At 43.6% G+C, this 15,918-nt stretch overlaps 1 protein-coding gene across 5 annotated transcripts in view; it reads left to right on the top strand.

Annotated features, from left to right (window-relative positions):
• Nucleotides 1-15,918, top strand: part of rptor (regulatory associated protein of MTOR, complex 1) — a 126,197-nt gene that overhangs the window by 100,432 nt on the left and 9,847 nt on the right. For 3 of the 5 annotated variants that reach the window (XM_029246691.1, XM_029246692.1, XM_029246690.1), the window contains 6 exons: nucleotides 1,803-1,913; nucleotides 6,219-6,324; nucleotides 7,845-7,959; nucleotides 8,228-8,352; nucleotides 10,032-10,133; nucleotides 13,402-13,449. In XM_029246691.1, coding sequence (XP_029102524.1) covers nucleotides 1,803-1,913; nucleotides 6,219-6,324; nucleotides 7,845-7,959; nucleotides 8,228-8,352; nucleotides 10,032-10,133; nucleotides 13,402-13,449 — 607 coding nt within the window. Of the gene's footprint in view, nucleotides 1-1,802; nucleotides 1,914-6,218; nucleotides 6,325-7,844; nucleotides 7,960-8,227; nucleotides 8,353-10,031; nucleotides 10,793-13,401; nucleotides 13,450-15,918 lie in introns of those variants that run through there. The other 2 variants (XM_029246693.1, XM_029246694.1) reach the window with 2 other exon arrangements.

Below are 15,918 nucleotides of genomic sequence, written 5' to 3'. Positions count from 1 at the left end.
CAATTCTGTTCGTTTTTAAGAAACTTAACAGAATAGTCTTTTATCATCTAGTCATCTAAATGGCCTGGTGTGTGTTGCTAACAGCTAGGTAGCTGCGAAAATATTGAGAGACTAATATTGCATAATTAAGAAGCCATGAAAGTAGTGTTTTGTATTGAAAAAGCATAATCCAGATTTCATTGTCTGCATTTGGCCTTTTTATATTAATACTAACACTGTATTCTACAGGTTCATGAAGATGGTTATTTAGCTAATAACTCAGATCTTAATGTCTTGGATTTCTTATCTCATGGAGCTACATTTCAGCATTTTTTTTAATTGTAGCTTAATAGTCATTCTCTTCACTGCATTTGTGGAAGAACAGAAAAATTCTCATTTTGTGTACCCCCCCCCAGAGTGAAGTGATAACATTTTATTTCTGCTTGTTGTATAATTCGAGAATTGCGATAAATTTCACCTGGACTGCTGAGGCAAAGAGAAACACCTCGCAGTATACTATTATCAAGAAACTAATAAGGAGCAGGGTCACCCTTTTCCTTTTTATCCCCGTTGTTCAGGAGTCCAGGTTTTGCTCTACTTGCACCAGGTTATGCATCACACTTGGATACAAGTGATTTCCGAATGCTAACCCTGCCATAAATTAGAGTTTTGTGAACCTCACGATGTACAGATTTTGTTGAGACGGTGTCACAGTGGTGCTGATTCAGTTCTCTGGTAATTTTTGAGGCTGTACTTTGGTGGCATTTAGCAACTCACCTGTGCTGTGTTCGTCTATCCCTGTCGGTGTCCGCTTTTCCCCTGTACCAATGCACATTCTTTATCCGTATTTGACATATGCTGTCATTATTTTTAAAACTGTTCCTCTTGAAACAATGCATATGTTTTTCCTGACCGATACACCTGCAGTTTTTGCACCAACTCTTTGGCTGCTTCGAATACACACATATCAAAGTGTTAATTGTCAGACCTCTTTTATAGCAGCACACACTGCTAATTGGCAACCACCTTGATATTATTCACATGTGCAGCTGTGTTTGCAGTTTTTTACTTGTGATTCAGTCACTTTGAATTTAAACATTAATGTGTTGTTCCTATTATTTTGTCCACTCCTATGTATACAGTAAATTTACAGTACAGTAAGGTTCTGTTTGAAATTGTTGGAGACTTCACATGGGATAAGTGGCTAGCCAAGGGAGTGGCTTATTCTGTTGCTAAAATGTATTTGTGCTTCTACCTGTCATCACTTTCATCACTGGAAGTAGATTTTTATATTACTCTGTGTAAGCATTTTTTTAAATTTCGTTTATGCACTGTTACTATCTAAAAATAGCTTGTGTTACAGCTTGTTTGTTATTTCATTGCTGTGCAATTCTGCTTTTATTATTGTGTTATTCACACAAAGTTTAGTGCGACCGAATTACTTTGACAAGTTCTCGTTTGGGTTTCAAGCTGAAGAAAGCTTAAGAACCCCTGCTTTAGCATGTTCTTCTTTGCGGTACCATATTGTACTGCATGTATAATAATAATGAAGATGTTTCCAATCAGTATTACCTTCATCTACCAAAAACGTAATAAAGAATATCCTCTAGTGTCCTCATATTCGACAGAACCGTAGTGCCCCGAACTCATAATGAGGAATAAGGCCAACATGCAACTGGGACATAGCCTAAGGGATTTTCACGCTCACACCAAAGGTGGGCTTAGCCCTGCTCCACTGCATACCAGATGTACCCAGAACAAAGGAAGCATGCAGCACCAACCACACAGCAGTCAACTAATGACAGGCTCTGTGTGTATTTCAGACGCCGGACGACGGTGACGAGCCGGGTGGACACAGGAGCTTCATCAGCGCAACCATGCAGACAGGCCTTTGCGATTGGAGTGCGAAGTATTTTGCACAGCCAGTCATGAAGGTAGCCCACCTCCTAGCACGCTTTGCCCTGTTTTCCCCACCTGAGTGTGGCATACTAAGCATGTCCAGTTCAGGGAGTGACCAGGACTGAGGTGGTACAGGGTGGATTTTTTATTATTTTTTTTTTTTTTTTTAAATTAAAAATATGAAACAAAACTGGAATCTCTCTCAATATTCAATACACATCACAATATACATCTCTGACTTGCCTCTCAGAATGTGCTTAATAAACATGTACTAAGTCATCTTTATTTTAAAAAAAACCCTCTATATCCAGCTACTTGTGTAATGTGTACTGATTTATTTGGTGCTATGAGAGAAATTGACTACTCTAGAATCATGTCTGCATTAGATTTCGTCGTCTCTTGGTGTAATGCACTGTTGTATTGTTTTTCTGAGCTGTACATCTCTTTGGAGAAAAGCGTCTACTAAATGAATAAATGTAAAATACAGAGAGTACAGCATATAGATGAAATGTAAACTGGAGCGCTGGGAAACAGCTGCCTCCACACAAAGTTTGGAGCTCCGCAGTGCGACACCTCTTATCCTCCAAATACAATATCATTAAAACAATGCAATAATATAATAACATTACAATATCATTGCTGCATCTGACCCTCATCAGTCAGGTGGCTGCACTCCTACATGCCACACTGAGTTTGTGAAGATTGTCCTCTCTTCACAGAAGTTTATCACACTAAAGTCTTCAGTTTGGAGTTTTGTTTTGTGATCTACAATAATTGGAATTTTGTTGTCGTGTTGCTTGATTTTTACACCAGTAAAGTTACACTGTCATATAGGTATGAAGGAATTACTGGGAGGATAATACATTTTCTGGTCAACTGCGCATCTTAAAGTGGTTTAATGTAACCAGCTTTTCAATGCTTCAGTGGTACAAAAGCATTACGTACAAATTATAACTCTAGTTTGATTGGTAGTACAAGTATTTAATATTCTCACTCTTTTGAGGTGTTATTAGGTTGCTGTATGAGTGCATTTCTCTGTTTCGCAGCAGCCTTTTTATTGTCTTTTAGGTAACATCAGCTGAGTGTTATACACTGAGTGTGCACATTTGCACACCCTTGTGTTACGCTGTGCCCCCCCAGAAGACAAGCATGCTGAACTCGTACACCCGATTGCTTTGATGCAACATGTCTCTGGGTCCTGCTTCACTGGGAGCCCCTCTATAATTACTAATGATCCCACTAGCGCTTTCATTAGCTCGTCTAAGCCTATTTGTGGTTACAGTGGTGTGTTTAAAGCGTTAAGCCTTTGTTGCGGTTCAACTCGTGTGTGGCCTCACAGGGCCTGTATTTTGCAGTGTTCAGGGTTAAAGGGCTCAGTGTTCCGGTTGGGTGGTCAACACAAAGAGAGAATTCACCGATCATAAAATATGCATCTCACTATTGCATATTATTGTTGTTGTTATTAATTGGTTGCAAAGAGCAGTATTTGATCCATTCTTAGAGCTAGATATTTTTTTACTTGACTGCAATTCAAGTCCACATCCTTAATCACTTGGCTACCTACTGCCCATTAGTGTATGGACTATTTCATGGTTTTTTTGTTATTTTTTTGTGAGCAAAACTATCAATGAGGTTTTTTTTTTTTTTTTTTTTTCTTCCTTTTTTCCTTTTCTTCCCCCCCCCCACAGTACCAGTTTAAAACAGTCCATGTGTTTTAGTAACCCAGAGTTTCCTACCGTTGTACCTCACGCTGCATAGGTAATTGACTTGGGATTCATGAGGCTCCAATCACACATGTACACATACTACACACTCTGCTGTCCTGTTGGCATCTTGCTGATGAACTAATTTTTTTTTACATTCTTGCCCCTCCAACCATGTCTTGAATGTCTATCCTCACAACAAAAAAAAGCTTCACTTAGATTGGCTCAATGTGGAAGCCTGTCTATTCAAGTGGGTATTATTGTATTAAAAATCAAACTGTGTTGCAATGTTCTGAGCACACGTCATAAAGTACAGTTTTAATGTAGACCTTTCCTGTATCTGCCATTGTTGACTGAGCTCATTATGTAGCAGTTTCGTGAGCAGTTCAAGTGCTGGCCATGTTTTCACACTGGACTTCCGAGCGAGAAAACTGCAATCAACTTGCTAGAGGGCCATACTGGCCGCTGTTCGCTGTAGATTTATGTCGGCTGCATGTTCATTTGGCAGTTGTGGCCTATGCCATCCGTTGTTTATTTGTGGGTTAGCGCAGAGCTTCGCGACAGATACATTATGCTACGCTTGCGAGGGGCTGCAGCGGTGACATTCCATTAGCCTGGCGTCAGCCGAAACACAGATCGCTCGTTGCTAAACATGGAAATTTACTGCCACTTGACCAAACGTTCCATTCCTCATTTGTTATCTTGTGTGTTTTGTCGTTACGGAGTCACCGTTCCTCTCTGATTCCCCTCAGTTTTTACTGGCAGTGCCACATATCTGTGCATGGGTGCACACGCACGCACGCACACACACACACACCTACCTACCTCTGTTCTGACATCGTGAGCAGCGGATTACTGCTCCGGCAGCATGTTTAACATTCAGGGGTGGTGCCACCATCCCAGTCTGTAAGTGTGCAGTAAGGAACGAGGGACGGGGTGGGAGAAGGGCTTCATTAGAGTCCATTACATCCCTCCCTGTGTTATTACCCAGCCTGCCGATAATGCTAATGCACAAAGCAATAAGGCACCTCCGGCACCAACAGGCTGGGAGTCGTGTCCGCTGCCATTACTACAGATTTAAAGGGTCATTGCCTTTACACTGCTGCCCGTTACAGGTACATGTGCGTCTTTGAGGAATCCCAGCTGAAACGGAAGTTTCATTTCTTAAAAAGGCGAGCAGGTAGAGTACTAGTGAGGATGCCAGCCTTGACAGCAAAGGGTATATATAGATTGGGGTGTCCAATGTGCAACGCACTTCTTCGTATAATGTGGCTTGTGAAAACATATGCAATTATTAATAAATACTATTCCCTCCATAAATAGTATAAATGGAATGATGACATAATAGCCAGACGCACCTGAATACACACTGCAGCTAAATAAAGTACGCTGAAGTAATTTTTAAATTTCCACATTTAAGATTATGTCACTGAGATTTTTTTTTTTACATCTGTGGCCCTCGCACCAGTTCACACGAATGATTGTTGTCCTTGGTCAAAAAGGGTTGGACATCCCTGATGTAGATGCGTGATGAGAAACTACTGTCGAAGCCTTCGGTGTCTGGGCTGGGGGGGAAATAAAACGGAGAACTACAAAACTTGAGTGTTCCAGTCTATAGAAAAGTTTGCGAACTTCATAAATGATGTCATGTGAAATGGATGGGAGGAACTCGCATAGACACGTTCCCACTGAAGTCATAACACTGACGTTCCCAGGCTAGGCGAGTGCTTTTTAATACATCCGTTCTTCATACGCTGCTATCCCAAAAAGTGTGCTTCCCTTCTCTGCCCGTTATTCCTCAGGTGAGTCTAGGGTTGAACTCAGTCCCTTGCTGCGACTGTGTGTGTGCTGCGCATCCCCTGGGGGTAACTGGAGGCCCCGAATAAATCGCTGCTAATTAGCCATAGCTGCGGCTTCCCTCCGAGAAGTCGCAGGAGACATTTTCTGCCCGGGACACGTCCCTCTTTATTTACTTCATTAGCGAGGCTTCATTTGCACCAAGGCAGCGCTGAGAAAAAGAGAGAAGGAAAGGGAGGCCGGGGAGATGGAGCGCCCGCTTTGCACTGCAGTGATGTCTCACTCATGCGGCAGAAGGGAGAGCAGAGCTGTTTAATGAGCCGTGCAAACTATCTCCTGTGTTGTGTGGAGAGACGCAGGCTTAATGGAGTGGCGGGGCACACTGTACCATAGTACACGTACGGTTCCCGGCGTGTTTCTTAGCGCATATATGTATATATTTATGTATTCCTCTGCTTGCTAAAACCTTCGGCTTCATTTGCTTGTACATTTTCCTAACGTCAAGTACCTCTCATTCTCATACTTGATAACATCGTTACAACCACATGAAAATGGTATTGATGGCTACATCTCTGTGGGGTAGTGTTTTTTTTTTTCCCCCCCCTTCTTCTTCTCATATGTTGAAGTGTATCCAAAATACATTTGAGTTGTGTGCTGCTAAAAGTGAAATTTTTTTCTCCAGTTTCTCTTTGATGTATGAAACAGAATTTTGTTTCTGCGGGTGACAGAATCATTCATGTTACATTCTGATTTCCCTCTCTTACTCATACCCTGTCTCCTCCGTCTCCACCAAACCCATCAACCCCCTCCTTATTCCCTTTTACTCGCACCTCCTCCCAGATCCCAGAGGAGCATGATGTGGAGAGCCAAGTGCGGAAGGAGAGAGAGTGGAGGTTCCTGAGGAACGCCCGTGTCCGGAGGCAGAGCCTGCGCATCACACAAAAGGGTAAGGAAGGGGGAGTAGAGCAGCACGCAGATGATGAGGGAAGGAGAAAATGACGAAGCATGGGGGACAAGCAATGACTGAGGGGTGACGTAGAGCAACATAAGGGAGAAATGATGAACAATGGAGAGTGCAGTGCAGCATGAATGGCAGATGAGGGGGCAGCATGGCACACAGCGAAGGACAGGTGAAAAGGGATGGTAAGTATGGCACCACACAGAATATAAATGAGGGTCGGGTTGGAATACAGCTCAACACACAGAGAGAGTGTGGTTTGACTTGAGTCTTGGGGCCTGCAGAAGAGCAGCAGTGAAGCCCTGTTTTAACTGGACCAACTTCCCGCTGTGGAGCCTGGTATGGAATGCCTGCTTGAATCGATGCGCCCCTTTGGAGTTGAAATCTGTGGGCTGCCGCGCTCTTCCCGATGCTTATGTGATGTCAGCACGGCATTCAAAGAGAATGGCTGAGAACCCCACGTCAGCCGTGCTTCCACCCCCCCCTGCACTCCTCCACTCGGTGGCGTCAGCACTGAGGTTCTCCCTCACGCACGCTTTTTTCTCTTCTGGTTCTAGTATGAGGTCTGTGAGACGGTTTGCACTGTCCTATTTTCACTTCTTTTCAACTCCCACAGAGAGAATTGTGATGAATGCTTCAAAAGTGAATGTTTCTTTTCATATACGTATATATATTTATATATACATATTTCCCCATCGTGACAAAATTGTTGAAAGCTTGGAATGTGCCAAAGCATTAATAGTGAATTAAGGTTTCTTTTTTTGTTAATGTGGTTTTTTTTTTTTCTTCTTCTTTTAAAGGCGAATAATCTCGATTCAGTCTTGATTTAACATTCTTGACATAAAATATGAAAACGGTAGACTTGGGCAAGAAGTCTCTGCCATTGCATTCCCCATTATATTTTTTTACATTTTGTAAAAAGTTACAGAGCAACACTTTACAGGTAGAATTTTAGTTTTTGGCACAGTAAGTTTTGGATGGAAGTTGCTTAGAGGAGTTTTACTTTTGGCCAGGGAAACATAACTGCTTATAAGTGTATTTATTACAAAATGCAAAACATTTAACTTGCTTGATGTCAGCCCTGAAAATCAAAGGATTGATTATTTGTACGTGGAACAGCACAGCTACCTAGTAGAGGATTCAGAAGTCCCTTAAAATTTACAATTTTTATTTCCCCAAAGTCTATGAACAGCCATAACTGCTGTCAGCATTCCCCAGGACTAGAAGCTGGAGATGCTATGGAGGAGAAGGGGAGTGCAGATGTTAGTGGAGAATGGTGGCATTTGAATAGGTTTCTTCCTGGAGGAATTGTCATAAAACTCTATGACATGATAAGCACCGCAGAGACTTTGTGTATATAAATAAAAATCTTCAAAAACTAAAATACCCAGCGTAGGATATGGCTTTGGGCATTCAGTTAAAAAAGAAAAATGGACTTCCACAGGTATCACAGTAAACATCTGAAGAGGTTATCCATGATTGACAGCCCTATGTGCTCCGTCCTGTAGGTGTAACCCGTCTGGACGACCAGCTCTTCATCAACAGGAACCCAGGTGTTCCCTCAGTGGTCAAGTTTCATCCTTTCAATCCCTGCATTGCCGTAGCAGACAAGGACAGCATCTGGTGAGCAATTGGGCCTCAGCACTTGAGACTTTAATCGGAAAAGCTTGTTGACAGGTATGACAGCCATTCACCTAGGACAAGAGGTTCTCAATGGTACAGCCAGAGCCTGTTCTGGGATGTTTGGATTTGCTGTGATCCTTATGACCCTTCTTGCTACCCACCTGTGCAGCTGTCACATAGGAGATCTGTTTCCCAGTGTAGATGAATACAGGAGTAAGTATTGCCTACAGTGACCTTTCTAACCTTATGCTGAATTTTGTGCCCCAAGTTTCTGGGACTGGGAGAAAGGGGAGAGGCTTGACTACTTCTACAACGGCAACCCTCGCTACACCCGAATCACAGCCATGGAGTACCTGAACGGGCATGACTGCTCACTGCTTCTTACCGCCACAGGTGGGTCTGCCCTACACCGTACTGTAGCTTCAGGAGTCCTTCTTGGAGCAGGTCTGTGAAGCGGGTGTTAGGGTGTACAAAAAATCCATTCCTTCCTTTTCAGAAGGAAGAGGTAAGCTGTTGTATTGACCACAAAATGAAACAATGTGCGAATGCACTGACTGAATTAAATTTTCTTCTTGCTGCACTTTATTGGAAATCTGAAATTACTTGTTATGTGGTATTTGGTTTCTACATTTTATTTGCCGAATTTGGACCGAGCACAGATTTCATATAAAAACAAATTAGTTCAGCCTGTAAAGAGGATGCAGATCATTTCTCATTCAGTGGGCTCCTGTAATTATTTTTTTCTTCTGTTGCTTTGTTCTGTGTTCTGGTCTTTTCGTTCAACACATTGCTTTACACTTTTGCAGTTATTGTGCAGTGTTCAGTGTTTCATGTTTTGGTGCAACCTGGTATGTTGTACATCAGTCATTGTGATGTTTAATAGGCTGAGGTGTTGGGTCAGTGCTTTTCACCTCTGTGTGGTTTATTGTTGTTTGGTTGCTTTTATCCAGAGCAATTTATCATTATATCAATTTGTGTTGGACTATATGCCTCAGCACCCCTCATGCAGCTTGAATTAGCAACCTTCTGCATTTTTAGCCACAACGCTCCCTGCTGCCCAGATGATGGAATTCACATTTGGTTCGGCTCGTAGTCTTTCCTCCTTTGATTGCTCCCACCGTGTTACTCTGTTAACCACTTTGCTCTTTGAAAATGGATAGGGGCGTCATTACTGGAAAGTTAGTCTTTCCTCCATCATTTCCCAACTCCTGTCTGCCCTGAATTAAGAAAGATGGACTGGGTGCTCAGTCATCTGCTCTTTTTAGTGGTGACAGGCAGAGTACGGAACAGAAGACAGTTCTCGCACCCTTCTTCTGAATTCCTCGCTATCTTTGCAGCCTCTTTGCAGTAATAGAGGTGTACCCAGGTGCTAGCCACAGAACAGCATCTAAACTTAGACGAAAGAGTATGAGATTGCATGTGGTGAAAACCTCCAGACCAGCAGGGGGCAGTGTGTTAGGATGCCAATTACAAATGTCACAAGAGCTAACATTTTGCCACTGTAAGAAACTTTCTATTCTTGTTCAGTGTGGTGTCAGGATACTGAGGAGAGGCAGAAGTTATTTTTACTCTGAGAAGGCATATCAAGCCTTCTCTCATCTTGCTTGTGCTCCTGTATTTGGTTTGTGTCCAGCTTCACAAACTTGAGGATTCACTCCAACCTGTGTAAAATAAATGGCAGTCATGTTATTCCAACTGCTTTGATTTGTGCTTTTGCCCTTTCTCCAACCCGCCTCCGATTTGCTTCGCTGCTGAACTCCATGCACAGATGGATGTGACTGTATTGGTAAGGTAACACGGAGGAGAGCCCCCCCCAGCTCTCAACCACAGTGGTATAGGACACGTGAAGAAAGGCACAGGTGGCCGACTGGTGGAATAGGATTTCCATTCATTATTTAATGAACGAACAGGATTGAAGGCCTCGTTTGTGGCACTCTTAGTGAAGTGTGCATCTCAAAAACATTTCTCAAGGTTCTGAAGTTGGCAGTGCCTTTCAAAGGTCATCATTTTTGTAGAATTGGAAATGTCAGAATTGGCTGTAGGCTTGACTCACCCCATTTGCTCCCTCGCAGATGATGGCGCACTCCGGATCTGGAAGAACTTTGCCGATCAGAAGAACCCGGAAATGGTGACAGCCTGGCAAGGGCTCTCTGACATGCTTCCCAGTACCAGAGGTGAGTACCAGAGCTAATGGACAGGTTCAGTCCCTCCCCCCACCAACGTAGAAATCCCGGTCCTGCTCCATCTAGGAATCTTCCTTTCGTCAGTACCTCCTCCTCAATCCATCCTCTCCTGCTTGTTTACCTCCCTTTTCATGGCACATCACCTCAGCCCCAAAGCCATTGCTCTTATTGTGCTCATCTGATGTGAAGGAAATTCTTCCACTTTGAATTTCAAAGCCATCAGCAGGAAGGCAGGGCAGTAGTAGCACTGATGGAAATGGTCTAATGGGATGCTGACAGGGTGACGGCTTGTGCCTTCCTCCCATGCACCATCGGGGCTTGCAAAACTAGTCACTTTGTAGCACTAAAGTAAATGCAGAAACTTGAACAGTTATGCCTGGGGCCATAGAGCACTGAATACCTGTTAAAAGGCACCATCATGTCCCGCAAACCTAGCAATCTGACTCAGAACATCCTTGTGCTAGAATGTTAGAGGACCTACACCTTCCTTTACTGTGGACTGTAAACGTAGACGTGTTTCCAAACACAGTGAGAGTAGTTAAACTGTGCTCCAAAATCCATTTCCCGCTTCAGCTGTAGGGTAATAATATTGTAACAACTGTGTTCGAGCGGGAAATGTGTTTATTGTAATTGGTTGGATTTGGGTGATGTACGGGGAATATAAGGGGGTGATTGCATCTGCCAGGGAGGAGAAAGAAGAGAAAGGCTGGATCGAGGCGCAAGTCCTTGAGGAAAAGGGGTCCTCAGACCGAGAGCATTACTTCCCTGTGTGCCGGTGTTCTAATAAAACGTTTACAATGAACGCTGCCTGTGCGTCCTCCTTCACCCCATCCGAACCCAGAGCGCTGCACGCCGTAATAGCCACCCTCCAATTATTGATGGTGGAGAGCTAAGTGGTGGAAACTACAGAGGTTTCTGGAGGCTATGAAAAGGGCCCGAGGACATCATCAGCACCCCTAAGATCTCTATTGGTCCAGAAACCCCAAGGCAGTCCAAGGCTATAGTGGTGTCTGCAATGAATTGAGGAACCTGCAGTCTTTGTGGTATTTTGGCACTGGGCAGCATGGTGGCACAGCGAGTAGCACTGCTGTCTCATGGTGCCTGGGTGGTGCGAGAGGACATGGGTTTGATCCCTGCTCAGTCTGTGTGGTGTTCGCACGTTCTCCCCGTGTCTGTTTGGGTTTCCTCCGGGTGCTCTGATTTCCTCCCACAGTCCAAAGACATGCTGTTCAGGTTCACCCGTAGTGCGATTGACAGAGAGTGTGTGTTTCACTGATGTGTGTACGAGTGACCCATTGTAAGTAGTGTATCTAGCAATGTAGTCACCTTGGTGAATAAGGTGTGTGGGCTGATAACACTACATAGTATCTGTTGGAAGTCCCTTTGGAGAAAAGCATCTGCTTAGTAAATAAATGTAAATTTTGGCACACACCTCATTGATGTTAAACCTTTACAAATCGAAGTAAACTGTTCAAGGCCCCCTCAATATCTTCTGTGCTTCATAGATTTTCTGTTTTTCCAAATGTGCAACAGTACATTTTTCCATGTTTTTCATATGATTTTGCCCCCTTGAAAAATACAGCACAAAATGCAGTTTCCCAAACAGATATTGCCATTCAAACTAATTTAATTTCAGGATATAATCATTGCTTCTCATTTCCATCAGCCAGGGGCTCACAATCGTGTTTTTTGTCTTCTGTCTTCAGTGGATACCAAGTGCTGAAAGAGATTTACAGCACCACTCTGTTTTGATTAGTTTAATTGGCTTTCTAAAGTTTGGAATTCTGAAGGGAGTCATCACTGGGCACCTGCAAAGTGAGCCCGATGCCAGAACGGTGCGAGTTTGGAATTTATTTTATTACTTTTTAAGTCCACCAGTGACCATTGGTATGCTGGGAAACTGCAATGTTGTTCTTGCTTTGTGTGTATGTGTGCAGGTTCTTGCTAACTAAGTGCTGTCTACCGGCTGATGTACAAGCAGTCCCTGAGTTACAAACATCTGACTTAAGTACAGCCTGTACTTACGAACCACCCCTTTACTGACTGGAAGTTGGGGTTTTTTTTTTTTTTTTTTTTTTGGTCACTCTTAAGTAACAATCACGTGAAAACTTCATAATTAAGCCTATTATATTAAAAATTTGAGTTACTGTATATACAGTGGTTTGTAATAAACGGGCACTACTTTGCGAAGTACATCAAAACACATTGTCTATGGCAGTTTGTCAGCTCATGGACGGGGTGCATGAGCCCGAGGTAGGACAGAGACTTCCTTCTATTCCCGTGAAGTGTCTTGTGTCACTGTATTTGGCTTTAATTTTTTTTTTTTGTTTGTTTTCTTGCTAACCATGGCACCAAAGTGTAAATGTGATGCAAGGGATGGTGATGCATCCACGGAAAAGGAAACTCACAATTGAAAATTATAAAACGAATGGTGAAACGTCAACAGTGGGGAAAAAAAATGAACATTAAAGTTTCTTTGTTTTGCACACGCACGTACTCTCTCTCTCTCTCAGCTACAAAGGACACTTCTTCCCAGTTGTGGAATCTCACTCCAGACAACAGCCGCGTTCTCAAACCTACCTCGCTTTTCATTCTTCATCTCCTGTCCCTCATTGGTCCCCAGTCCCGTCCCACTTCACTTTGATGATAACTGCCCGCCTTGTCCCTCGACCACGATTTCGGATCCTCGTCTGTTCAGTTCGCCAATCGACTGACCGACCATTCGCCTATCCCCGACCATGGGAACACATCTAGTACTTTGATTCTGAATAAACGGTCCTGCACTAGGGTCCAGCCTCCTCCATGCCCTCTGTTCATCATGACAGTAGTAACATTTATATCTTTCTATGTCTTTCTATTATAAATACTGTAGTTACATTTATTATTACATTTACATTTATTCATTTAGCAGACGCTTTTCTCCAAAGTGACGTACATCTCATTATCATTACATCATTACATCGTATCATTATTGTTACTGTATTGTTATATTAAAGATGTTTTAGTGTATCCGAAGTGTTTCTTTTAATGTTTCTTTATGCATAGAAAGGTAAACAATATACCATCTAAGTCAAACATTTGATAAACTGACATTAGATACCCACCATACCTAACTGTTCCAGCTTTCGTTAAAATCCGACTTAAAGACAGACTGAGGACACGGAACTCGTTCATAATTTGGGGACTGCCTGTACTGACCTGCCTGCCCCCCCCCCCAGCAAACCCTTCCCCTTCAATCCCCTCTCTGCTCCTCTCACAGGTCTGGCCAGAAGGGTTTCAATCTATCTTGACAGGAGTAAACAGGGAGGTGAGTGCTTTCATCTTTCTCGCTGTCTCTCCACTTCTCCGGTCTCACCCAGTATTGTCTCCAATAACCATCACTGCTGCACTAAAACTTCCTGGTGTCACCGTAATAACTGGTTCTACCCCAGCCTTACCACACCCAGTCTCCAGAGCATCACCAGTTCAGCACATCAATCCATGTAATCTTTCACCACTTCTATTATTCCTCTTATGGTTTCCAGCAAAGCAGTGAATGAAGACTATTGCATGGGTTTATCCAAAGAAATGGTGCGCTTCAACGGAAGCACGATGAGATCATCAAGCAAGCACATTTGGGCACCCTTTGAGTGTTTAGGTCACTCTGCATGACTTTACAATGGACACCCTTTATAATAGCTACCAACCCTCTGTTTTCCCTGCTCGTGCACGGTGTGGATGGTTTAGCAGCATCTCATAAGATGAACCATCACTCTACTCTGCATCAGTTTCCAAAATACGGCTGCAAAAAAAGGATGACATTTCCAAATTGTTTTATGCCTTTAAAGGACTTGTATGCACTCAGCTACTAACATGCAGCAGAATTACGATTAGGGTTCATTGTGGAAACAGTAGATGGGGCTGCTGATCCAAGGCAAACCCTCCCTGTTTATGCAGATGCTCAGTGACTCATTAAGGTATTCTGTTTTATTTTTATCTAATGTCTATTTCTTGCTGTTATCGTGTTTCCGCTGCTAAAGGGAGCCCTCTTGGTCCCACCGCTTTTCAGACTTGAGGTCAAGAAGTAGTCTCCATGTGGCTTCCCCCTGGTCATTGTACTCTCTAAGAAAGTGTGTATCCCTTGGAAGTGGAGCCCCTTAGAGTAATAGGATTAGGAGGTTCCTAGGCAGAGGCACACAGTTGAAGTTGGGGGGGGGAGACTTGGATTCAGCCCTGAACCCTGGACTGTATCCTCAACCACCTTTTTTTTTTTTTTTTTTTTTTTTTTTTTTTTTTTTTTTTTTAAAAGCTATTTTGCCACCTGCACAGACAAGCATTTCTTTGACCATTTGGTTCGGTACAAATGATCTTTGGTTCCCGGCTTTTATGTTTCCGTTGGTCCACGCAAAGCGGAAATGGGAGCTCTTTGTCTTGGATGTTTTGAAACTAGCCATAATTAGAACAGGAAAATCAGCAGTGAGTTGTGCTCTCTCTTTAATTAAGTGCACTGCTGAAGCCAGTCCATCACAGAGGTCGTGGAGATGAATGAGAACAGAAGCACATCCCTCACCAGCAACACAAGCGCTCCTCTTCCCCAAGTGCTGGGATTTTGCTGGGGTGCCAAGGCTGGATCAGTGTGGACGACAGCCAGATGCAAACTACTAAAGAACTTCACCTGTCGCTCACTACAGTGCCTCGAAGAAATGCGTCTAGTTGCGTATCCGTCTAAAGATAACTTGTAATTAGCGCTGGTCAAAAGTGAAACATCACTTTCACAACACACAGCCGAATAAGTTCTAGCTGTCCAGTGACTTGGAGGAAGTACTCCTGAAAGTGTCCTGGTATGTCCGCATGGTCTGCTCTCAGGTCAGATATTAGAATATGGAAGCACTCCGAGCCTTTTTTGAATACATGCACTATATGCAGCTTTGACATCAGCTCCGAGGCCAGCGCCAATGGCGTCGTTCTCTCGGAAAGCGCAACGCCGGTCGAAGCAGAGGGCCGCGCCTCCGGTAGCTGCCCTCCCTCTGGAGCCAAGAATGTCTGACGGGAGGCACATTTACTCTGGGTCAATGCGTAGAAGTTTTGCCAGCCAACAGCTCAAAACCAACTTGCTCAAAGAGACTGCACATTTTTCCCTCATATGCAAGCAAAAGCAACAAGTGATAATTCCCCAAACCTTTGGCCCATCCCGAACCTTCACTACTGAAAGGAATTATGTATCTGACATTAACCCCGAAGATGGTTAATGCTGACCGCTATGTTATTGTCCCCGGGATAAAGTGTTTCCCGAAGAAACAGTTGAGGTTAGGGCAAACTGACATCTGAGCAGAAACTCCATCCTCAGCTTATTCCACACTACTTGCCATCCGAAGCCCAGGGTTTTCAGACTCGTGCCCTTCTCTACATAAATTGGTTTTCTTAAATAAGAAGCCGTTTGAATCCGAATTTAAACTTATGACAAAGGGAAGCCGCTATGACAGAAGGACTTTGACGTCACCGCGGTGCTGAGCTTTTCACGTCTCGGGTCTGCTGTCGGAAGTTCATTATCGTTAGCACACCTGACGGATCTACTCCTTTGTGTTATCCTGTAAGGAACTAGCTGGCGTACACCATCTGTCTTCTTCGACATCCATCAGGAATGGGCTTTAAATGTTGACAGCGAAAAGCCTCCTTGATCATTTAGTATTGATTGTGAGCTGTAGGGGGGAGAGGGCCTCGCAACCCCTTTCTGAAATATACTGTACTGTACGTGTGTGTGTGTGTGTGTGTGTGTGTGTGTGTGTGTGTGCGCGCG

Source organism: Scleropages formosus, chromosome 20 (genome assembly GCF_900964775.1).
Source record: "Scleropages formosus chromosome 20, fSclFor1.1, whole genome shotgun sequence".
In the NCBI taxonomy this organism is placed as follows: Eukaryota; Metazoa; Chordata; class Actinopteri; order Osteoglossiformes; family Osteoglossidae; genus Scleropages; species Scleropages formosus.
The sequence above is the reverse complement of the archived record's forward strand: the minus strand, read 5'-3'. Positions and strand labels throughout refer to the sequence as shown.